Source organism: Armigeres subalbatus, chromosome 2 (genome assembly GCF_024139115.2).
Source record: "Armigeres subalbatus isolate Guangzhou_Male chromosome 2, GZ_Asu_2, whole genome shotgun sequence".
Taxonomy (NCBI): Eukaryota; Metazoa; Arthropoda; class Insecta; order Diptera; family Culicidae; genus Armigeres; species Armigeres subalbatus.
Genome location: NC_085140.1, coordinates 208,086,927 through 208,110,669, shown reverse-complemented (window position 1 = coordinate 208,110,669; position 23,743 = coordinate 208,086,927). Strand labels below are relative to the sequence as shown.

The window sequence follows — 23,743 nt, the reverse complement described above, 5'->3', positions numbered from 1 at the left end:
ATTTCTTAATCGTGAGAAATCACATAATATTGATTAATGGAGATTCTCGTAATCAGTATTATAAAAAAAACTTTTCATATTTGTGTTGCATACATGGTTTGTGAAATAAGTAAATTTACGCTAAAGGATATTGGAACTTATCTGTCTACTGCAGTCCATGTCCAGAGCCACTCACAAGGCACCGCTCTTCCTTTCCAGTTATTGTAGAGAACTTTTCAATGTTAGCATTAGCCGCCGGACTTTTCCGACATAACGAATATCTTCAGCTCCTGGATATGACTTGATAAGCACCGATTTCTACACTGAAAACTTCCGATGAGATGTGATTTAATCTCTTAAATCTATTAAACTTAGAAAAATGTATGGAAAAAAATGCATAGGGAAAAATTCTGACAACGAAAACAATTCACATCTGCACCGCGTCATGGCCTGCTCACTCCTCTCTCCGTTAACCGTGTTCAGAAGGGAAAGAAAGATAATTAATGTCTATTAACTGCATTTGAGACTTTTTAATCTTTGAAGAGGTTATTTGATGACATCCATGAAATTGTATCGGAAGCATGGTCCGATAAGTAATTGGACCATAGGATGGTTTGACAACGGACCGGTCATCCTGGAACAGGTTCCCGTGGGGCCTAAAGTGGCCACAAACTCATTTTGAAGAAGCCCAGTCAATGTGGGTATCAAAATTCATGAAATTGTCTCGGAAGCATGATCTTTTGGGTTATTAGGCCATAAGATGGTTTGACAATGGACCGGTCATTCTCACACAGGTTTCCGAGGGCACCCTCATTTAGAAGAAACACTTGCTCTCTTCTTTTCCCGTTATTTCTTGTCAAAAAGACTTAAAAATTCTTGACAGGTACTCAGAAATGATTTATAATGAACCACAGACGGTGTAAGTATCATTGGTGTTTGCTGAATAATTTACAAAAATAAAATGAACGACTGAAATTTTAAAATTTATGGATGCAAAGTGGGTCAAAAACGTGACAAAAGCGGAACGTGATGAAATCAGGTCGAAAATGTGATAAAGTCGGAGGTAGATAAAATCGGGGAGTGACAAAATCAGGTCAACACTGTGTAACTTTTCACTTCTCTTCTTATTTCCCTCATTTCTCTTTTCACTTTTTACTTTCAATTTCTCACTGCTCACTTCTCACTAATCACTCCTCACTTCTCATTCGACCCAATAACCATTCGGCCTAACAGCCATTCAGCCTGATGACCCAACATCAGTCCCATCTTCTTGGAAAAACATGTTTCCGAAAATATTTCAAGAACTTTGATGCCAGGGTGTCTTCTAAATGAGTTTGTGGCCACTAAAGGCCTTTCGGGAACTTGTTCTAGCATGACTGGTCTGGTTGATATCCATCCTATGGTTTCAACTTTATGAATAACATGTTTCAGGAAAAAAAACCAAGAATTTTGATACCCATATTGCCAGGGTTTATTCTAAATGATTTTTTGGCCCCTGCTGGCCTTCCGGGAACTTGTTCCAGAATGACCGTTCCGGTTGACATCCATCCTATGGTCTCAACTACATGGAAACGTGTTTCCGGAACAATTACAAGAATTTTGATACCCATATTGCCAGGGATTCTACCAAATGAATTAATGATCACTTTAGGCCCTCCCCTCCGGGAACCTGTTCCAGAATGACCGTTCCGGGTCATATCCAATCTATGGTCTCAAGTACATGGAAAACATGTTTCCGGAAAAATTCCAAAAATTTTGATACCCATATTGCCAGGGTTTATTCTAAATGAGTGTTTGGCCCCTGCGGACCCTCGGGGAACCTATTCCAGAATGACCTTTCCGGTTGATATCTATCCTATGGTCTTAACTACATGGAAAATATGTTTCCAGAACAATTCCAAGAATTTTTATACCCATATTGCCAGGGTTTATTCTAAATGAGTTTTTGGCCACTACGGGCCCTCCGGGAACCTGTTACAGAATGACCGTTCCGGTTCATATCCATCCTATGGTCTCAACTACATGGAAAACATGTTTCCGGAACAATTCCAAGAATTTTGATACCCATATTGCTAGGGTTTATTCTAAATGAGTTTTTGGCCACTACGGGCCCTCCGGGAACCTGTTCTAGAATGACCGTTCCGGTTCATATCCATCCTATGGTCTCAACTTCATGGAAATTATGTTTCCGGAACAATTTCAAGAATTTTGATACCCATATTGCTAGGGTTTATTCTAAATGAGTTTTTGGCCCCTACGGGCCCTCCGGGAACCTGTTCCGGATTGACCTTTCCGGGTTCATATCCTTCCTATGGTTTCAACTATATGAATAACATGATCCCGAAACAATTTCAAGAATTTTGATACCCATATTGCCAGGAATGATTTTGCGGCCACTATAGGGCCCACGGGAACCTATTCCGGGATGTCCGTTCCGAGTCCATATGATCACGTAGTCCTAATACGTTGGGAAGTCATAATCCTCGAAATTTCTGCGAAACTGGTAGCTCAGGGTACAAGAAATCATCATTTGGATTCTATAAGATCAACTTCTCCATTTTTGAGACATGGTCTAGCAAATCCGGAACTCCGGGAACCAGGTAATCCGGATCGGTCCTATATGACGTGGAACGGATAGAGGATGAATTTCTTAATCCATAGCAAACGGAATCGTCCAAATCGGTTGAAAATTGACGAAGTTATGGTCATACCAAAACGTGGGTACCCGGGTACCCTGTCGGTACGTTACGGGGTAAAATATTCAGAAGCCCTCCCCAAGCCCCCTTACTGGATTTTCATTTTCGTACCACCCAAACCTTAATTTTGCCGAGTTTGAAGATGTCACGGAGTTTCAATTTCCTGCGATGTTCAGAACCCTAAAAAAATTTCACTTGAAAACGAAAAAGGTACCCGGGTACCCTGTCGGTAACAAAAGGGTTAAGGATATAAAGCCATAAGACGATGGGGCCCTCTTTAGCCGTGCGGTAAGACGCGCGGCTACAAAGCAAGACCATGCTGAGGGTGGCTGGGTTCGATTCCCGGTGCCGGTCTAGCCAATTTTCGGATTGAAAATTGTCTCGACTTCCCTGGGCATAAAAGTATCATCATGTTAGCCTCATGATGTACGAATGCAAAAATGGTAACTTGCCTTAGAAACCTCTCAGTTAATAACTGTGGAAGTGTTTAATGAACACTAAGCTGCGAGGCGGCTCTGTCCCAGTTAGGGAATGTTATGCCAATAAGAAGAAGAAGACAAGGATATCAGGTAATTGCCCAGCCCCCATCTCCAGATATCTTCCGGGTTCCCTAAATTGTGACCGTGACTGTGATGTGTGCTTTCGTTTCAAATGTCATAGGACCCCGTTGTTCTACCGTGGATTCCATCGTTGTTTTCCCGTGCTTTTCAACGCCGTGTTTGTGCCCAGCTTACCGTGAAGCCCTGCGCCGTCCTAGAGCCCCCTCGCGGGCTAGATTCCGGCACTGTTATTGGCCGAAGACTGATCCGACAACACATCGGTAGCCTAGGACGCGCAACTGGATCATTAGCTATCCGCCGACGATCCCTCGGCTCAACCTAAGGCGCGGAACGTAGCCAGACGTGGCTGAAGCTTGCGGTCAAGACGCATCAGACGAGGAAGGACGCAGCGAAGAGGAGAGAGGTGGTTGGAAAGAAGAAGGGGCCCCATCAGTTAAGGTTAGCTAAATAGTTAGTAAGAAAGTGGGAGGAAAGTGAAGAGAGGAAGGAGTGAAGCTAATAAAATTGTTAAAAACGTTGAAAGTGCTGGTAGGTTTTCCTTAATTTCGAGTGCGAAGATTCCCTGTCCCGCGGTAAACTTACGAGAGTGTGCCGACCCTGAGGCAGTTGATTCGGGGAGTCTCGGAAGTGCTCCCGGTTGGCTAGACCGGCAATTACACTATTTATACACTATTACACTACTGGTGAAATTTTTTTTTGGTCGCCAATACCATTTAATGAGCAAAGTCATGCGACTACTCAAACTTCACAAGATAACATCATGAAAATGAAGTACCAATTTAGTCGGTTCTTTAAGCAAACATGTAAGCTTAGTGTAGAATAAAATTTTCAAAACTTTATTACAAATCAAATTGAATTTATTTTATTTTGGGAGCGAGCTATGAGATGAAGAACCATTATGTCTAATGTTTCATGTCCAATGTTGTTCTCCTTGCTCTTTGCCCTCCTTACCTTCTTTTACCCGTCGGATCGCTAACAAAAACCATTTTCACCGGGTTTCTGTCGGACATTCTGGCTACGCGACCAGCACGATTTTTGCGTTGCAATTCTCGGGTCATTCGCTTCCATGTATAGCCTTTCTTCTAAACTCCACCATATATGGTACTGTTCTCCCCCTAAACAGAATTCTTTGCGCTACTTATGAATTTCCATGGAGTTTGAGCAGTCGCATGCCCACTTTCATTGTAATTGATGTTATGGCCCCTGCTCTTCATTGTGTCCCCTGAATTCGACCCTGGCCGATATTTCAGAAGGTCAATTTCAAATTCAAACAGAATTCTTTGAGCTCCGGATAAATTTTCATGAAGTTTGAGCAGTCGACTGCCCCCTTTCATTGCACTTGGTGTTATGGCCCCTGCTCTCCTCATTTTGTCCCCTGAATCCGGCTCTGGCCGAAGTTTCAGAAGGTCAATTTCAATTGCAAATAGAGTTCTTTCACCACCTGGTGTATTTTCATGAAGTTTGAGCAGTCACATGGCCACTTTAATTGTGATTGATGTTATGACCCCTGCTCTCCCCATTTTATAGCATTTTAAGAAGGTCAATTTCAAATTCTTGGAGCTCTTAATGTGCTTTCATGAAGCTTGAGCAGTCGCATGCCCACTTTCATTGTAAATGGTGTTATCGCCCCTGCTCTCCCCATTTTGTCCCTGGAATTCGACCCTGGGCGAAATTTCAGAAGCTCAATTTTTAATTCGAATAGAATTCTTTGAGCTCCTGATCAACTTTCATGAAGTTTGAGCATTCGAAAGACCAGTTACATTGCAATTGGTGTTATAGTAAGAATTTCAGAATATCAATTTCAATTGAAAAAGAAATTTTTAAAACTTCTGATTTGTAAAGTTTGAACAGTCACATGCCCATTTCGGCATGCATATTTCATTGTAATTGATTTTGTAGCCCATACTCTACCATTGTGGTCCCTGAATCCGGCCCTGATTGCAGTCAATCCTGCTCTACTCAAATGGTAAAACCATAGAAATCTTTACCAATATGTTTTTGAGATGGTTTGATGGCTGATTTGATAAATTTCAGGCGTGACATTGACATTGAGGTGATGTTCGTATTACAGGAATAAATGCTGTATCAGGGCAAAAATATAGCTATTTCCATTGAGCACAAACGAAACCACGAGAAATTCTGACGGTCAGGTGCTGAATGCGAGCCATTTGAAAAAAAAAACGTTCGTCCTGGATCTTTGAGCGAGTTCGTCTTAGAGTGATAGAACGGACTACTTCTCCAGACCAACGAAATGGATGCTTTAATGAGCATTATGCAACTCAAATGAGTTTCATAATAGTAGTTTGTGCAACGAGTTGATGAAAGATGATTTTTTAGGCACGAGTTTTACGTTTATCCAACGAAGCTTGCCGAGTGGGATAAATACTACGAGTGCGGAAAAAATCGAGTTTTGCAACGAGTTGCACACGCTATTGACGTAGAACTACGTCTGTCTTTTCTATATTGGGGTACACTTTACGATTGCAAAAAATCAAAAAACGTCACGAAAATATGATAGACTTTAATCGTTAATATCTCAGCCGTTTCTCGATGGATATTCAATTTTCTTGGACCATCCGATCAAGGAAGAGTCAACGCTTCATTCCCGATGTACACTGAAGTCGTTTTTACGCGTTTTATTTTTACACGAGTCGCTTTTTATGCAATTTTTTTCACTAGAATTTCGGGATTAACGCGATTCATTTAGACATATTTTGGAATTTATGCGGTTTTTTACGTTGTTTTAATTTGCGCGGCCCATATCCTCCGCGTAAAAGCTGACTCCAGTGTGATACAATATTTATGTATGATTATTTACTACTGCTAACACTTGCTAACAGTTTAGCAATCGGTTTTGGTGAATCAGTCAAACTCGTAGGTGCATCGCAAGCTTCTTCTTCCATAGCACTACATTCCAACTGGAACTTGGCCTGCTTTCAAACTCAATCTCAGCAGACAATCACGAAAACCACCAGTACTGCCACGTAGTTCAACGTCACCTTTGCGTACAACCCGAATGGGCTGCACCTTTGATTTTTTTTTGCAATGACGAAAAATGGGCTTTGATATGATAAATCTGTACCAAAATTGTAAAGTCTGATTTACTCCACATGATCATTCTTGCCAATAAATTATGTTGCTGCAGATTCTATGTTATCGTGTCACATTTAATAGCTCGACAAGCCTTGAAGCCATAGATGAACTGGCTTTTGAAAAATTCTCATGTTATGTCCATCAAACTATTTCATTTATTACGTAACACAGATAATACACTATTTGAACACTATCCCGGGCTAATTCAGCAAAATGGAGTCGTGTAACCACTGTTCCGATGTTGATTTTTCATTATAGCACCCAAATGAATGCTATAATGGATTTTTTGCAATTTCTGATCATAATATCTGGTTTACAGTTCGTCTTTGAGTGATAAAACGGCCTACTTTTCCATACCAACGAAATGGATGCTTTAATGAACATTATGCAACTCAAATGGGTTGCATAATATTCATTATAACACTCATTTGGGTGCTATAATGAAAAACCAACACCAGAACAGTCGTTACGTGACTACATTTTGCTAAATTAGCTTGGGTAAGTGCTCAAATAGTGTATTCTATGCGCCCCGTAATAAATAAAATAGTTTGGCGGTCATGACATCCAAAATTTCCAAAGGCAAGTACATCTATTGCTTCACGGCTCATTGAACTTTGCAATGTGGCACGGTAACATGGAATCTGATTCTTCTCCGAAGCAACATAATTTATTGGCAAGAATGATCATGTGGAGAAAATTAAACCACAATTTTGGAACAGATTTATCAAATTAAAGTTCATTTTTCGTCATTGCAAAAAATAGCGTGTGCAACTCGTTGCAAAACTCGATTTTTTCAGCACTCGTAGTATTTATCCAACTCGGCAAGCCTCATTGGATAAACGTACAACTCGTGCTGAAAAAATCATCTTTTTGCAACTTGTTGCACAAACTACTATTATACAACTCATTTGAGTTGCATAATGGTTATTAAAGCACCTATTTCGTTGGTATGGAAAAGTAGGCCGTTTTATCACTCAAAGACGAACTGTAAACTAGGTATTATGATCAGGAAATGCAAAAAATCCATTATAACACTCATTTGGGTGCTATAATGAAAAACTGATTTCGGAACAGAGTTACATGTCTACATTTTGCTGAATTAGATTGAGTGAATCTCGCGTGATTTTTTAAAACGTCGTAAGTCCAAAAGAGATGCTCTCTTTGTTTACTTTCTCTTTCGATTATTAGGTAGCCATACTAACATTTACATCGGATTTTTCACCGCGATATGAAGAAAATAGCTTTGTCTAGCGTGCTGAGGTGGAAATGATGTAATAAATGCAAAACTTGCTTCGATAATAGTGAAAAAGAGCGTAATAAAAGGAGAACCTCTCATTTGGACATACGACGTTTTCAAAAATCATGCTAGAAGTGTTCAATTAGCGTATTCTCTACGTCACGTAATAGGGGAAAAGACGGCTTTGACAGGTTTTGTTCTATTATTGTCAGAGGGTTTTTGTCGACCAAATTTTGTGAAATTTGGCCACAATATTCTTTGATATGCAAAGAATGTTTAAGCCAAATTTGAGCATAATCAGTCATAAAAAACCCTGACAATAATAGAACAAAACCTGCCAAAGCCGTCATTCCCCCTATATGAAATAGTTTGATGGACACGATATCAAAATTTTCCAAAGGCAAGTTCATCTATCGCTTCATGGCTTGTCGAGCTATGCAATGTGACACGATAACATGGAATCTGATTGTTCTCCACAGCAACACAATTTATTGACAAGAATCAGCAAGTGGATTAAATTTGACTGTACTCTTTTAGTACAGATTTATTTTTTAGTACACATTTATCGTCATTGCAAAAAACAGCGTGTACAACTAGTTGCAAAACTCGATCTTTTCAGCACTCGTAGTATTTATCCAACTCGACAAACGTACCACTCGTGCTGAAAAAATCATCTTTTTGCAACTACACGGGTAGACATCCGTTCCTGGAAATGAGAAAATAATTCATGATTTCATGAGTCCATCGTGTTTTCATGTTATGAAAATACACCATGAATATAAATCATGTTTTCATGATTTATTTTCGCGTAACGCAACCAATGCGTTACGATTTGGTTGTTGAGATCGAAAAATAAAAAAAAAGTTCAACAGGGGTTTTGAACTCGAGTACACCGAGTGAGAGTCCGGCGTGCAACCTGTTCTCACTTCTAGGGAAGGGAGTGTTCGAAGTATAACCGGTTATGCATTTTTTCGACAGTTGAAGATTGCGCAGTACCATGAATAATGTTCCTGAAGTCATGAATTATAATCATGATTTCATGAACTGGTATGATTCATGATTTCATGATTTTTTATTCATGATTGTGGGTATGCATTTGTTTCCGTGTAGTTGCACAAACTACTATTTAACCAACTCTATAACACATTTCTATATCATTACAATACATGTAGCATAGCGATATAAGCAAGGTACAAATCAATAAGTTTCAAACAACACTTTCAGAGCACACTTTCACCCGTTGGACGTTCGTTTCACACGGTGCACGAGAAACCGGGAAAAGGAAATGAATCAAACTGACGTTAACTCACCTGTATGCTGTAAACAGCGCTGTCGTACAGGATGTGGAACGTAAGGAAAAGCGATAACAACATAACCGATAAGAACAGTGCCGCTAGTTTAGGACGGGAAACGCCTACGATGAGGACGCACTCTGAGTGGGCGGTGTCGGGTGGCCCGATGGGCCTCATAGCCGCCTTGGGTAACCATCTGAAATGCGAAAAAAAACATAGAGACATGAGAGAAAAGTGTTAGGTATTTGGTCCGAAGTGTAAGCTTGGAATGATTCTTCCGTTTTATGGCTTGTGATTGTTGATTTATTCGTCAAACAGTCAGAGACAAAAACAAAACAGATTAATCCACCTGGTGGTATACCAAATGGAATCTGTACTTAAAACACTTGTAACACAACTACACCCAACAGGTGAAGAACCTACCAAAACCTTTATAAAGACTGCAGTTTAGAAGATACGCTACGCTGAGTGCTTACACGAAACATGGCTCTTTTAGCGAAGATAGCTGCTATGAAAAACCTTAAAACCACCGAAACCAGTGTCTAAATCAGTTTTTGAACCATCAGCCTTTGGCCCATTATACTCGTGGAACGAGTTTGAGGTCTTCGTTCGAGCAGCATCTCGAAGATTTTAATGGATTGAAAATTGCACAACGGATGGGGAACCGGACTGCCGTAATCTGAAAAAGTGACGTATACGCCATTTTACAAAAATAGCTTTAAGCTTCTACTTATCAAGCTTTTTAACAGAAAAATGGAAAACATGTATAAAATGGCGGTTACGTCACTTTCCCAGGTTACGGCAGCGGAGCGATGATTCCGTCAAACGAAGCGCCTCCATATTAATCGTATGAATCAAATTCATACAACCTAACGCGATACGGAGACAACGATAGCGTTAACGTTAGAACGATTACTAAATAACGTTACTAAAATACGTTACAGCTTCAACGTGTGTGTGGAAGCAGAAACTACCATATTCGAGGACCGAAAAAATGGGTTGATCGATACAACATGATAATCTCCGCGGTGTACTGCTCACCATATCGTTTACGTTACGACTTTCGCCCTTTTGAAACAACAATGTCGATATACACAAAGGCGCCATGCGAGTTTATAGAAGTGTAGTTATTTGTTATAGGGGTGTACCGATCTTCGCCATACATAAGAACAACTATTTTTTTTAAATAAGGCCGATACAAATATTTAAAATCCATTTTGTCTCCCCCCCCTCGGATTTTTTTTGCCAAAAAATAATATTTTCAGGGGGCAACAAAATAAAATTCGGATAATTTTGAGGATTTTCAAAACATTCTTTAACAAATCCGAGAATTTTTGATTTTTTTTTCATTTTAATATTTATTTTTTATTAACCCCCCCTCCCCCCCCCCCCCCCCCCCCAATGACCTTTCGGAGACCAGTAGGACAAAAAGTTAATTAAATATTTGTAACGGCCTAAGTGAAGGGCATGTGGGTGGACTTTATATATCAAGCGAAAAGTTTTACTTCCTGCTCCTTAGAACAGCTGTGAAAACCACAATAAAATTTGTTATTATCCTTATAATTGATTAATCCATAATAAGAACGCATGCACCAGTTGTGGCACTATTCTTAATTTTGGTTCCTTATCTGGCAAATCCCATTGTATTTTTATGGGATTGGCAAAATTGAGACCACTATAGTGCGACAACTGGTGCAAAGGACGTCAAAAATTAAGCAAAATCAATTTTAACAATTATGCTTTGCTTGTTTTGGAAGATCAAAGGTGTTATCGTATCATATGAATATGCTTTATCGATATGAACTTGGTTTGCGGTGATTTGATTGGCCATTTGGCATATAAAGCACTAATGCGACAACTGGTGCTATAGCCACAACTGGTACATCTAGCCTACAAGTTGCAAAAAAAAGATGATTCGTACATTTTTCCAAGCAGAGTGTAAACAATCTAGTCCTGTAACGCAAAGACGAAAATTTGATTATTCTTCTAACGAAAAATAACTGTTTCATTGTTTCCAGTTGGATCGGACAATGGGTTCAAAACATCTGACATTTTTTAATAGGGGAAGAGGTTCGGTTGTGGGCATCCTTTTGAATTTTGTCCATAACTTTGGTTCTAGTTGGGTGGCCCAAAAAACACTTTTTAAATTTTTTTGATGGGCCGCTCTTTTATTCGGCTCTATTTGATGCCCTGATGCTCTGGACAAAATTTCAGCAAAATCGGTCAACGTTTGAGCAGTGCTAAACTAGTTGAAAGTTTATATGTATGCAGAAACATCCAAAAACAGTGATTTGCAGTTGGACGACACAATTTACGATCAAGAACAATGATACTAATTCAGTTCTTGTAGAATTAAATACAGAATGTTATGCTGAAAACCGCGAGAAGATTAGAGTTTATTAGGCAAAGATATTAGCATTTTACTGGAGTGCTGTAAGGGTGAATTTATTTCTTTTCAAAGGTAAAAGAAACGAAATTTGCTCAAACCCCACTTCAAAGAAATGCTAATAACTTAGCCGGGCAAACTCTAATCTTCTCGCGGTTTTCTGCATAACATTCTGTATTTAATTCTTCAAGATCTGGAAGAGTATCATAGTTCTTCATCGTAAATTGTGCCGTCCAACTGCAATTCACTGTTTTTGGATGTTTCTGCATACATTTTTGCATATAAACTACCAACGAGTTTAGCACCGCCCAAAACGTTGACCGATTTGGCTGAAATTTTGTCCAGAGCATCAGGGCTCAAATAGAACCGAATAAGAGAGCGGCCCATCAAAAAAATTGGGAAAAGTTTTTCCCATACTAATTTGAGCCACCCTATTGTACAACCTTACTGCTAGAGAAGAAATTGGTTTGATTTTGTTGTTAATTCCGCAAATTTGGAAATTTTGGACATTTCATTTTTGTGATTCGGTTGTGAGCACCCTTGAAAATTGAAATAAGTTTTTCGATATGTTAGTTGATAAACTCAGTGATATTGAACGATTTGTCAATAAAAAGAGAGTGTCCATAACCAAACCAGTGAAGGTGCCCACAACCAAATTTAGCAGCGTTTCAGGAAAGTGATGATGCACAAAACTTCGTGTTTCGATAGCAAATGAATGACAGACCCACAACCAAACCACCTCCCCTACCTATATAAAAAATTCGTGAAAAAGTATTGCTCATGTTTTGGTACTTATTCTGAACCGTTCATTATCTTCTATGGAAAATTGGCCTGATCGGGAAAAGGGTTCAAAAGCTTTGGACAAAAAAAATGTTTATATAAAAAATTGACTGCACCCATCGTAGTTGCTACTCGTGATTGGCCGATAAACAACAAATAATGCACAGCTCACCAATTAAATAGATTTCTCGAGACTAGAAAGCTATTCTCACTGTACATGCTTCAGAGTTTTTTTAATTCAAGATCAATAACGATGCCGGCCACGTTCTCACAGTCAATTAGGATAAGGGGAGAAATATTAGTTCGACACTCATTGCTACAAGAGACCGAGGAATCCTCTGCATCTCCATGAGCGTACTGGAAAGAAATAGTATGTTAGTTGGGAAGGAAATATATTGGAAATCGCCTTGGTAAGCGACTAATTATTTCTTTTGAACGACGCCATATTCATAATGATACAAAAACGGAAAAGCAACGCGTGTTTTACATATTTTCCCAAAGACTGATTCGATATCTTAACTACTTCGTGACGACTAAACCACGCCTGCACAACGCTACTTCGAAACACGTACTGAGCTGATTATTTTATTACCGGTCGCGCAATGCAGAATACAATATTTCGGCAGATCGCGCGATCGTTCTGCTGTCCGAAACAAGAGAAAACACGCACTTAACTCGGTTCAAAAGCTTTGAACAAATTACTTCCAAACGTTTATACGAAATATTATTTTTAGGCACTTAACTCACCAGATTTTCTCGTAGCAATCTGCATTCGATAGGAATTCTTGCAATGACTACCCTAACAGTTCTATTGTTTACTACTCTTAATCATTTTTATCTTTTCTAACGTACTTGAAGGATAATCACATCACTGGGTGTATCAATCGGGGTCATCGGGTCAGACCCATGGCCGTAACTAGAGTCCCGCTCTAGGGGGCGCAATGGTCCCAGCTGGTGAGGGATAATATTCTTAGGCGATATGGCGCACTGAACGCATGGGTTGTCAACGGTTTTTATGCCTTTGCTGCTCATTTGTCTTACTGTTATCATTACACATCACTCAATATGCGAAAAATCAAACTGTTTTCTAGTAATGGTGTGATTTAGTCAATACGTGTCAAACTTTCATAGTCATTGTACTAATTATAAATAAATGCGTAGTGTAGACTTTTATTATTCTTTAGAGATTTGCAGCCCTGCAGCACTTCACCTCTGGGAAGTGGTGTAGGCTCAGGATTCTTAATCGCGATGTCCATTAAACGTATCTGGTTTGAGGGTATTTCATTGTATTTACATGAAATATGTACAAGGTTTTCTAAATCAGATATGCAATTTTTGAATTATTTTATTTACGCTTGTATGATATGCGGAAAGCTTCAAAAAAGTTTAAACAAAGGGGCCGTACTTTCTTCCCAATTTCATGATGATTGTATGTTATTCCAATTTTTAGAGCACTTTGAAGGTAGCAAGGGCTGTGCACTAATTACGCAAGGGTTAACGGAAAAAGAAGGACGTCGGTTATTTTCGCTCCATATGAATAAAAAACATAGTTTGAATGAAAAAAAAACTTACATGGTGAAACGGTTAGTTGAAAAGTCCAGGAAAATCCCTCACTTATTAAAGGTAGAAACGAAGAAGATTTGTTGATTGTGGGGTCCATGAAAAATAAATGCAATCTCAATCATTATGAGAGTTTAATAATCCTCCGCAAAGCGTCATACACGACTGAGCCTACCAATTTAAGAAAAAAAAAACTAGTTAAAGAAATCCTAATATTTGCACTAATTTTTGATTTTCTGTAAGATTTTTGTAAATTATTTCTTTGTTTTATTATTCTGGAAATATTATTGAAAAAAATCATTGAGATCTGGAAAGTGTTATTGAAGTATTGAATGAAGGACTCGTGAAAAGTCGTGAAATTTTGTGAATAATCCTGATTCTGTTCTTCCAGTGAAAAACCGAAGAAAGCCCTGGCGATAATCGAATTTTCGGATGTCGCAACTTCATCGCGAGTAGTGTGCATCTAATCATCATGCACACTACTCGCGAAGTACCTGAAACATCCGGAAAGAAGAGAAATTACGACTGTTGCCCGAGCTCACTTAGCTTTCCAACAGGAACTACAATATAAATAATGTGAGAAATTTTTGTTAGATTTCGTCAGAGTTCATTCAACTATTTTTTTAATTAGAGTGGTCTTTTATTAATTTTAAAGTTCGTTACTATTCGTTTACTCCTCTTCATCCATTTTTATCTTTTCTAACGTACTTACTCGTATATGTTTCAGTCTTGCAAGGGTCGAGCTGAATATGACCAATATTTGATGTTCTGGCTGATTTGTTGATATTGCTAAAACCAATAATTATTAGGGTCATGTCTCCGAGCACCACAATTGTACCGATTGTACTAAATAAGCCCACATCAAACAAACCACAATGGAATAACCATTCTACATGTCACTGTGAAACCCAAATACATGCCTTGATACAGCGAAGAACCGATCTCATTTGCATAAACAACACCCTTGCCATGCGAAACAACTGCACTGTTGCGATTCCGGTTTCGGAAAAGTTTACCTGGCAATATACTAACCCCATATTAAACATTCATCATGTAAGGGTAATTTAATTATTCTGCGTTTAGAGCTCAAGCAGCCGAATCGAAAGCTTCCACGCAACAAGCTATTTATAAATATCAAAAGGCAGCAACAAAAAAACGATACAACCATCGTGTATCAAAAGGGTTTACGGGTTTTCAAGCAGCGAACCGAACGAAGTAATGGTATCCCCAGCGGTGGAACATGTCAGCCATTGTTTTTACAAGTTGAAGCCTAGCTCGGTAAAGACGGTCGGTGGCTGACACAAAACTTGCTCGGTTGTTGATACCTGGAACAGCCCAAGCCGGAAAACCCATGCAACAATCTCCCAACATGCCGTTAAATTGTTGCATCAGTAGGAGGCAGTCCTTTTGCTGCAACGAATGAACGATGCACGTACAGCACCCATAACTGTAAACGTAAAGTGTATTGAAATGACTTTGTATTTCAGGAGCAACACGTTGTTTATGCTCCGGAAATTTGCATCTGTTATACGGAGGAAGGGTACAGTTTAGTCATATTGAGGATACCAGGAAGTCTTCGGAAAAGTTTTATTTTTATAATTTATAAATATGTGTACAGTTTTTTCTAATGCGTAGCTAGAACAAATAAATTATTTAACTTTGAGCTGCCTAAGCAACATTTCCAATTTTTCAGTGTTCAAGCTAAAGGACGATAATTAGTTGAAGTATATTCGGCACACGTCATGCGAAACATTCCCATCATAAATAGTAGTAATGATTGTGTAAGTCTGTTTAGTTTAGCTTTTGCTTTGATTGACTACACATATCTATGGTTGCTACTCCATGATTGACCATAATCTGTGAAATTGCACAAAGAATCAACTGAATGATTGACCGGGATTGTTCAGGCATTCTCAGTGTGCAAGTTTCAGTGACTTCAAATGATAACCCGTAACGCTGAGTAGACACCTTTAGGTGGTGTGTTACGGGGTGAGATCTACAATGGTTACATTGCCAACTACAGGCAAATCCTGACCCAACGAATACCTTCCTCATTATCCAACTCCGTGGTACTTACGGGGGTGTCGCTAAGTCGGTGGTCTCCCGTTAAGAAAGTATCACATCAACAATTTCTTCCTCTCCCTAGTTACGGTGAAGATGTGCGTGGCCAGGAGTAGTAATCCTCATGTTTTTGTCATTTTTGTTTAAGACTGGAATCAAGGACCACTCCCCTTCTTGATTTCTGATAGCATTCTCGATAAGGATCTCAAAAGTAAAACATGAGTATCATTAGTGTCCAATCTACGAATTACACCGTAACAATGCTAATGCTCAAATGTTCAAATTATCAATAACGGCGCCGGCCATGCGCTTGTAGCCAGTTAGAAAGAGAAAAGGGATATTATGAAGTGGTTTTTGCTATTTGAAGACCGTGCTTACCTCTGCGTCCCCACAAAAACCACAGGAAGGATTATCCGTTAGTTGGTTAGGTATCGTTGGATCTGGATTCACTCTGATAAGCGATACGACCGTGCCATTTTTTTACATAATAATTTTAACTAACAATGATTCGGCCGCATAATGCAGAACAAACTAACTACCTGCACACCCAGCAGGAACACGATCAAACGCGTATCAATTGATTTACTTCTCGACCACACAAAGCACAACGATCGTTCGACGTGTCTATGAACCGAGCAGTAGTGTACTCACCATGTATGGCCGGTGGCATATGAAACTGTTGAGGATCGCGTTTTGGTCGATCAAACCGACGCGCAGCACTCTGTCATTACTTTCCCGACGGCTACTGCAAGCTATGGAAAATCGCACTTGTCTCGACCGGAGCAAAGCACGAGCGCATGATCCATCGAATATCAAATAATAGTAGTTTGTGCAACTAGTTGCAAAAAGATGATTTTTTCAGCACGAGTTGTACGTTTATCCAACGAGGCTTGCCGAGTTGGATAAATACTACGAGTGCTGAAAAAATCGAGTTTTGCAACGAGTTGCACACGCTATTTTTTGCAATGACGAAAAATGGACTTTAATATGATAAATCTATACCAAAATTGTACAATCGAATTTACTCCACATGATCATTCATGCCAATAAATTATGTTGCGGCAGAGAACAATAAGATTCCATCTTATCGTGCCAAATTGCATAGCTTGAAAAGCTATGAAGCGATGGATGCAATTGCCTTTGGAAAACTGTGATGTTATGTTTAACAAACCATTTCATTTATTACGAGACTCTTAGAGTACACTATTTAAACACTCACCCAAACTAATTTAGCTAAATGTAGTCATGTAACTACTGTCCCAATGCAGGTTTTTCATTATAGCACCCAAATGAGTGCTATAATGAATATTATGCAACCCATTTGAGTTGCATAATGGTCATTAAAGCACCCATTCTGTTGGTATGGAAAAGTAGGCCGTTTTATCACTCAAATGACAACTGTAAACCAGGTATTATGATCAGGAATTGCAAAAATATTTTTTTCTGTTCGCGATGAATAACACGCGCACTGTACTTACTTTCCCGATGGCTACTGCAAGCTTTGAAAAATATGTACAGACAAATAACACCAAAAAGAATTCTTTCAAAAAACACTCCACTTTTAGGAAAGGACACTTAATTTCACATCAGATTTGAAAGAAGAAACAAAGCCGTCACAAATCGATTTTATGCTTTCGGTTTTTAAAGTAGGAGTTAGAAGCGCTAAAAAAGATCATCTTTGGGAAAATCTACCTTGAATAATACGATACAATAAAACAAGATCAAAATTCAAAACGAGGAAGGTCAATTATGGACGTGAACAAGTGAGGCTGTAAGAAGGGTCAGCCGAGATGAGCTGAAAACGGGCTGAAAATCTCAGTAATAAAAACAAAAAAGTAAAGCTAAGCATTGAACCAACAAGAAGGTTGATTGCATCCCATTTTAAATGTGTTTGCTTTCAATGGTGGACATATTCTTGGTTTAACGGGAAGGGAATAGACATTAGAATGACTTCCAAGCATATAAGTTAGGCCAAGCACAAATATTTAACAGTTGCCATTACAGCAGAGAAAAACAGCATCCATAATTTTCTAATATTTACGTTGTTGTTAAACCAAAAAACTTCCATTACGACCCTTACATGAATTACGTGACGGCTTTATCTGCCAAGTAATAATAAATTTCAACCACCCTTAGTAGTTATGACACATGCAGTGATTATCACATGATTCATACCTATGTGCTTTAGTTTGGCAAAATTTGGAACCGTGAAAGAGAAAGGATTATTTGACATATTTTTTCACATAGATAAAGTAGATTGATAGTATATGCTAATAAAATATAGACCGATGGTAGATATTTTTCCGGACATACTGACGAATGAAACGGCAGAACTACTTCCGAGGAAGGGATCACATCCTTCATTAAGGTGAGTTACGGCGGCGTCCAAAAATGGCAGCCACAATGGCCGTGCTATCTCTCACCTCGCGTTTTTGCTCGCACAAATGTGAATATTTAGGCGGTTAGCACATCTGGAAACCATTTTTTCATGTATGCTGCAAGTGAGCAAAAGTGAAAAACTACTTTTTGCTTTTGTCTGTCGTTTACTTTTCAAGTTATGTGCCCTCAAAAGTGCTATGTAGATTTGAAATTGGGCTCCAACGCGATTCACCTTAACTGAACCGGGGCCAGCGAAAGTGGTTCATGTTCCATTGAATAAATTTTACAGGAGACGCATATTTCCAAAAACTTCGAAAATAAAATTCAAATTCATGTACCACTTTCGCTGGCATTGGTTAAACTTATTTCTGGCAAACACCTACTTCCAAAGAAGAAATCATAATTACCGTTGCCCAATGCCGGCCAAACAGCTACTTTTAAAGATGGGATCAAGTCCAGCGTTATCTCCACCGATAGCTTATTTCGGGAAAACGCCTATTATTGAAGGAGGGAACTTACAATTGCTTTATTCCAGACAAACGCCCACTTTTCAAAGAAGGAAACACATCCTCTAATGTCTTATTTAGAACCAACGCCTATTTTTAAAGAGGGCTCTTTCTAAAATACGTAACAATCAATTTGGTGATTTTGGACCCCAACCCTCCCCCTCGTAACACTTTTTGTATGAAAGGTTTAATTTTTTTTGTATAGATCTCAACGCTCGGCTTGACCTCCTTCCTCTCCCTTCAGCGTTACGTAATTTGTGAAATGCTCCAGAAGGGATCAATCCCAATATCCGCTTATTAGTAAGATGGCATTTCAAATGCGTACTACAATTGAATTTCGAATTCGTTACCTTTTTTATTTCTTCATTTTTTCCTGAAATATTATTTATTATTACTTTATTTTTGTGAGTTTTGATACAGGAATAAATTCTTTTCTGTAAAGTACCTGGGTATTCTTTACTTTCCTAAGTACTTGGTGCCTGGTACCCTGGGGGAAGTGGCCACTAACCAACCCAATCGAAACTAGGCCTTGTGATGTTTCAAACTTCACGATTTTGCAATGTCAGTGCATTCCTGGTCATTCCAGGCATTATATTTCTGTCTCTGTCCATCTGGCCATGTCTCCGGACCAGGTACCCTCGGGGAAGTGGCCACTTATCAATCCGAATCAAACAACGTCATGCGACGTATCAAACTTCATGATTTTACAATTCCAGTTCATTGCTGGCAATTTCGTATAATTTATGTCTGTGTCCTTCTGGCCATGTCCCCGGATCAGGTGCCCTGGGGGAAGTGGCCACTTATCGATCCGAATCAAACAACGCCATGCGACGTATCAAACTTCATGATTTTACAAAACCAGTTCACTGCTGACAATTTCGTATAATTTCTGTCTGTGTCCATTCGGCCATGCCCCGGACCAGGTGCCCTCGGGGAAGTGGCCACTTATTGATCCGAATCAAACAGCGTCATGCGACGTATCAAACTTCATGATTTTAAATTTCCAGTTCATTGCTGGCAATTTCGTATAATTTATGTCTGTGTCTTTCTGGCCATGTCCCCGGATCAGGTGCCCTGGGGGAAGTGGCCACTTATCGATCCGAATCAAACAGCGTCATGCGACGTATCAAACTTCATGATTTTAAATTTCCAGTTCATTGCTGGCAATTTCGTATAATTTATGTCTGTGTCTTTCTGGCCATGTCCCCGGATCAGGTGCCCTGGAGGAAGCGGCCACTTATCGATCCGAATCAAACAACGCCATTCGACGTATCAAACTGCATGATTTTACAATAACAGTTCATTGCTGGCAATTCCGCGTATTTTCTGTCTGTGTCCATCTGGCCATGTCCCCGGACCAGGTGCCTTGGGGGAAGTGGCCACTTATCGATCCAAATCAAACAGTGTCATGCGACGTATCAATCTTCGTGAATTTTTGAATCCAAATCACTGCTGACAATTTTGTAGAATATTATTTATCTGTGTCCGATTGTACATGTTCCGGTTTAGGTTACCTGGGAAATGTGGCCACTTATTGATCCAAATCAAACAATTCCATGCGACAATCAAACTTCATAATTGTGTAATTGTTGCTGGCAATTTGGTATATTTTCCATCAGTGTCCATCTTGTTGTGATCCGGACTAGTTGCCCTGGGGAAAGTGATCACTTGGGCAGTTCAAACTCGAAAATGTTCGATAATCCCAGGTCCCATATCTGTATTAGCATCTTTTTGACATTCAAGGAGTCCTGGCAAATATTCAAGAAATTTTACAATCCCAATTTCAATCACAAAAATAAAAAAATGAAAAATAAAATCCCAGTTCAAACTTATCGATTTCAATGCGGCATACGACAGTAGAGCTATAGAAAATTATGGACGAAAACATCTTTCTTGGGAAGCTTTCAAGACTGATCAAAGCAACGGTGGATGGTTTCAAAAGCTGTGCAAGGTTTCGGGATAAGACGATGAAGCTTTGTGCCTGTTGTTCAACATCGCGGAGGGCCGGGTGTAGCAGCTGGGGTACGATTTTCAACAAATCCAGTCACTTTATTTGTTTTGCGGATTATATGGACATTGTTGGACAAACATTTACAAAGGTGGCAGAATTGTACGCCCGCCTCAAACGTAAAGCAACAAAAGTTGGACTGTTGGTGAATGCCTCGAAGACAAAGTACATGCTAGTGGGCGGAAAAAAGATTCACGCCCGTACCAAATGTACCATGTACAGAACGCTCATACGGACATAAAACTTGAACCACGCTCGGAGAGGACTTGCAATTTGGACTATTTGAGAGTAGAGTGCTTAGGACCATCTTTAGCGGTGTGCAAGAGGACGGTGTGTGGCGGCGAAGGATGAATCACGAGCTCGCTCAACTCTATGGCGAACCCAGGCATTGCGCACCCAGACTCGAAACGAGCAAACCATGCAAACTGTCATACGAAAGAGTTATCGAAAGAAGATGCGCATGAGGCCTTAGTATTCTGAAGGTAGCGAAAGCTGGAAGGGCAGTCTAAATAAATGAATGAATAAACTCAACTTGAGCTTGAGCTTGGTGACAGTACATTTCGTAGATGCTACTCCGTGATTGACTAGTATGAGTGAATAAACTGAACTAGTGAATAAATTATTAGTTTCTAATTGGTTTCTTGTTATTCTAAGGATTTTTCCGAGTTATTTTAAGGAAATCTCTCGCGAAATACTAAGGAATTTCCTCCATACATTTTGCGAAATTATTTTGAGCAATTCTTCGCAATTTTCTCGGAAAATCTTCGGAATTTCATCAGGAAGTTTTTCAGAACTTTCATTGGGAACTCCCTCGCGAATTTTGTGAGAATTTCCCCGGGAATGCTTTGGAATATCTACGGGAAATACAGAATTTTCTTTAAAACTTCCCCAGGAAATTCTTTACATATCCCTTGAGAAATTATTGGAATCTCGTCGGTAAATTCATTGGAACTTCCTCGGAAAACGATAAGTGAGTGACCACCAGAGCACCTGGTCCGAGGCACAACCAAATACACACATAAAGAAATTATTATAAAAAAATCAGCAGGGAACTGGTATTGCGAAATCATAAAGTTTGGTACTTCGCATGACATTGTTTGATTCAAATCGATAAGTAGTCAATTCCCCTAGGGCATCTGATCCGGGGCATGGCCAGATGGGCACAGACAGAAAATACACGAAATTTCCTGCAAAGAAATGGTATTGTAAAATCATGCAGTTTGATACGTCGCATGACGTTGTTTGGTTCGGATCCATAAGTGGCCACATCCCCCAGGGCACCTGATCCAGGGTATGACCAGATGGACATAGATAGAAAATAAACGAAATTGCCAGAAATGAACAGGTATTGTAAAATCATGTAGTTTGATAAGTCGCATGACGTTGTTTGATTCGGGTCGATAAATGGCCACTTTCCCGATGGCACCTGGTCCGGGGCATGGCCGAATGGACACAGACAGAAAATATACGAAATTGCCAGCAGTGAACTGGTATTGTAAAATTATAAAGTTTGATACGTCGCATGACGTTGTTTGGTTCGGATCGATAAGTGGCCACTTCCTCCAGGGCACCTGATCCGGGGTATGACCAGATGGACATAGACAGAAAATATACGACATTGCCAGCAATGAACTGGTATTGTAGAATTATGAAGTTTGATACGTCGCATGACATTGTTTGATTCGGATCGATAAGTGGCCACTTCCCCCAGGGCACCTGATCCGGGGACATGGCCAGAAGGACACAGACATAAATTATACGAAATTGCCAGCAATGAACTGGTTTTGTAAAATCATGAAGTTTGATACGTCGCATGGCGTTGTTTGATTCGGATCAATAAGTGGCCACTTCCCCGAGGGCACCTGGTCCGGGGCATGGCCGACTGGACACAGACATAAATTATACGAAATTGTCAGCAGTGAACTGGTTTTATAAAATCATGAAGTTTGATACGTCGCATGGCGTTGTTTGATTCGGTTCGATAAGTGGCCACTTCTCCCAGGGGACCTGATCCGGGGACATGGCCAGAAGGACACAGACATAAATTATATGAAATTGGCAGCAATGAACTGGAATTGTAAAATCATGAAGTTTGATACGTCGCATGACGTTGTTTGATTCGGATTGATAAGTGGCCACTTCCCCGAGGGTACCTGATCCGGAGACATGGCCAGATGGACAGAGACAGAAATATAATGCCTGGAATGACCAGGAATGCACTGACATTGCAAAATCGTGAAGTTTGAAACATCACAAGGCCTAGTTTCGATTGGGTTGGTAAGTGGCCACTTCCCCCAGGGTACCAGGCACCAGGTACTTCCAAAGTGGCCTAATAATCATAGGGAATCTATGAGGTCATTCTGCTTTACGTATCATAACATCTGTCGATGAATTTATATTTTACAATCATTAAATTGCTGAGAAAAGGATTTTTTTCCATGCCAACATAATCTATTACCCCAACGGAATCCGGAATATCTCCGGAACCATGTTATGGACCGTCTTCCGGGAACGAAAACTATATGAGTTTCTGGATCCAACAATACCAGAAGCATGAAAATCAGTGAATATTTGACCAAGTTAGAGAAGATTGAAGGAAAAAAAGTTACTGAAGAAAATAGTTCGGTACAGTAAAGGTTAATATGAAATAAGACATACGTTCTACTTTATCTATCAATGTAACTAGAAAATGCGAGTTACATCCACCATCCAGAAGGAAACACATTAATGATTGTCTTTCACCGGGCACACCCATCATTCCAAAGGAAGGATAACAATTACCATTGCTTTATACCCAGCTAAGGCGTGCTTTCTACGGAAGGATTGTGTTTTGCTTGTTGCGAGGTGCGTTTGTCGGTAAAAAAAACTCTTCTGACGACAAAGGGATTAATTTTAGGTGTTGCTCGAATATTGATTCCCTAATCCTTAGCTTGAAACCGTCTTGAAAACAGTGCAAATTCTGTAAAAACCATCGACGTTTTACGAAGAAGATCATCGACAGGGGAAGGAAGTGACCCGTTCTTGCCGTCATCAAAGGATCGATTGGTCCTAGGACACCGTTGCAGTGGGGAGTTAGCGATTTGGAACGAACGTCGAACGCAGGATAATTCTGAGAACCAGAAAAAGATGAATGAGTTTGTTTTTTTCCAAGTTCGTTTATTTGGTAGGCTCAGGCGTGTATAACACTTTACGGAGCCATGGTTCTT

General features: G+C 39.7%; 1 protein-coding gene across 3 annotated transcripts in view; it reads right to left on the bottom strand.

Moving 5' to 3' along the window:
• LOC134215819 (heparan sulfate glucosamine 3-O-sulfotransferase 5) overlaps nt 1-23,743 on the bottom strand; it is a 170,856-nt gene that overhangs the window by 125,639 nt on the left and 21,474 nt on the right. For all 3 annotated transcript variants that reach the window (XR_009980320.1, XM_062694931.1, XM_062694930.1), the window contains exon 2: nt 8,876-9,053. Coding sequence is in view for 2 of the 3 variants with exons in the window: in XM_062694931.1 (XP_062550915.1) it covers nt 8,876-9,053 (178 nt within the window). In the remaining variant the exon portion in view is untranslated. The remainder of the gene's footprint in view (nt 1-8,875; nt 9,054-23,743) is intronic.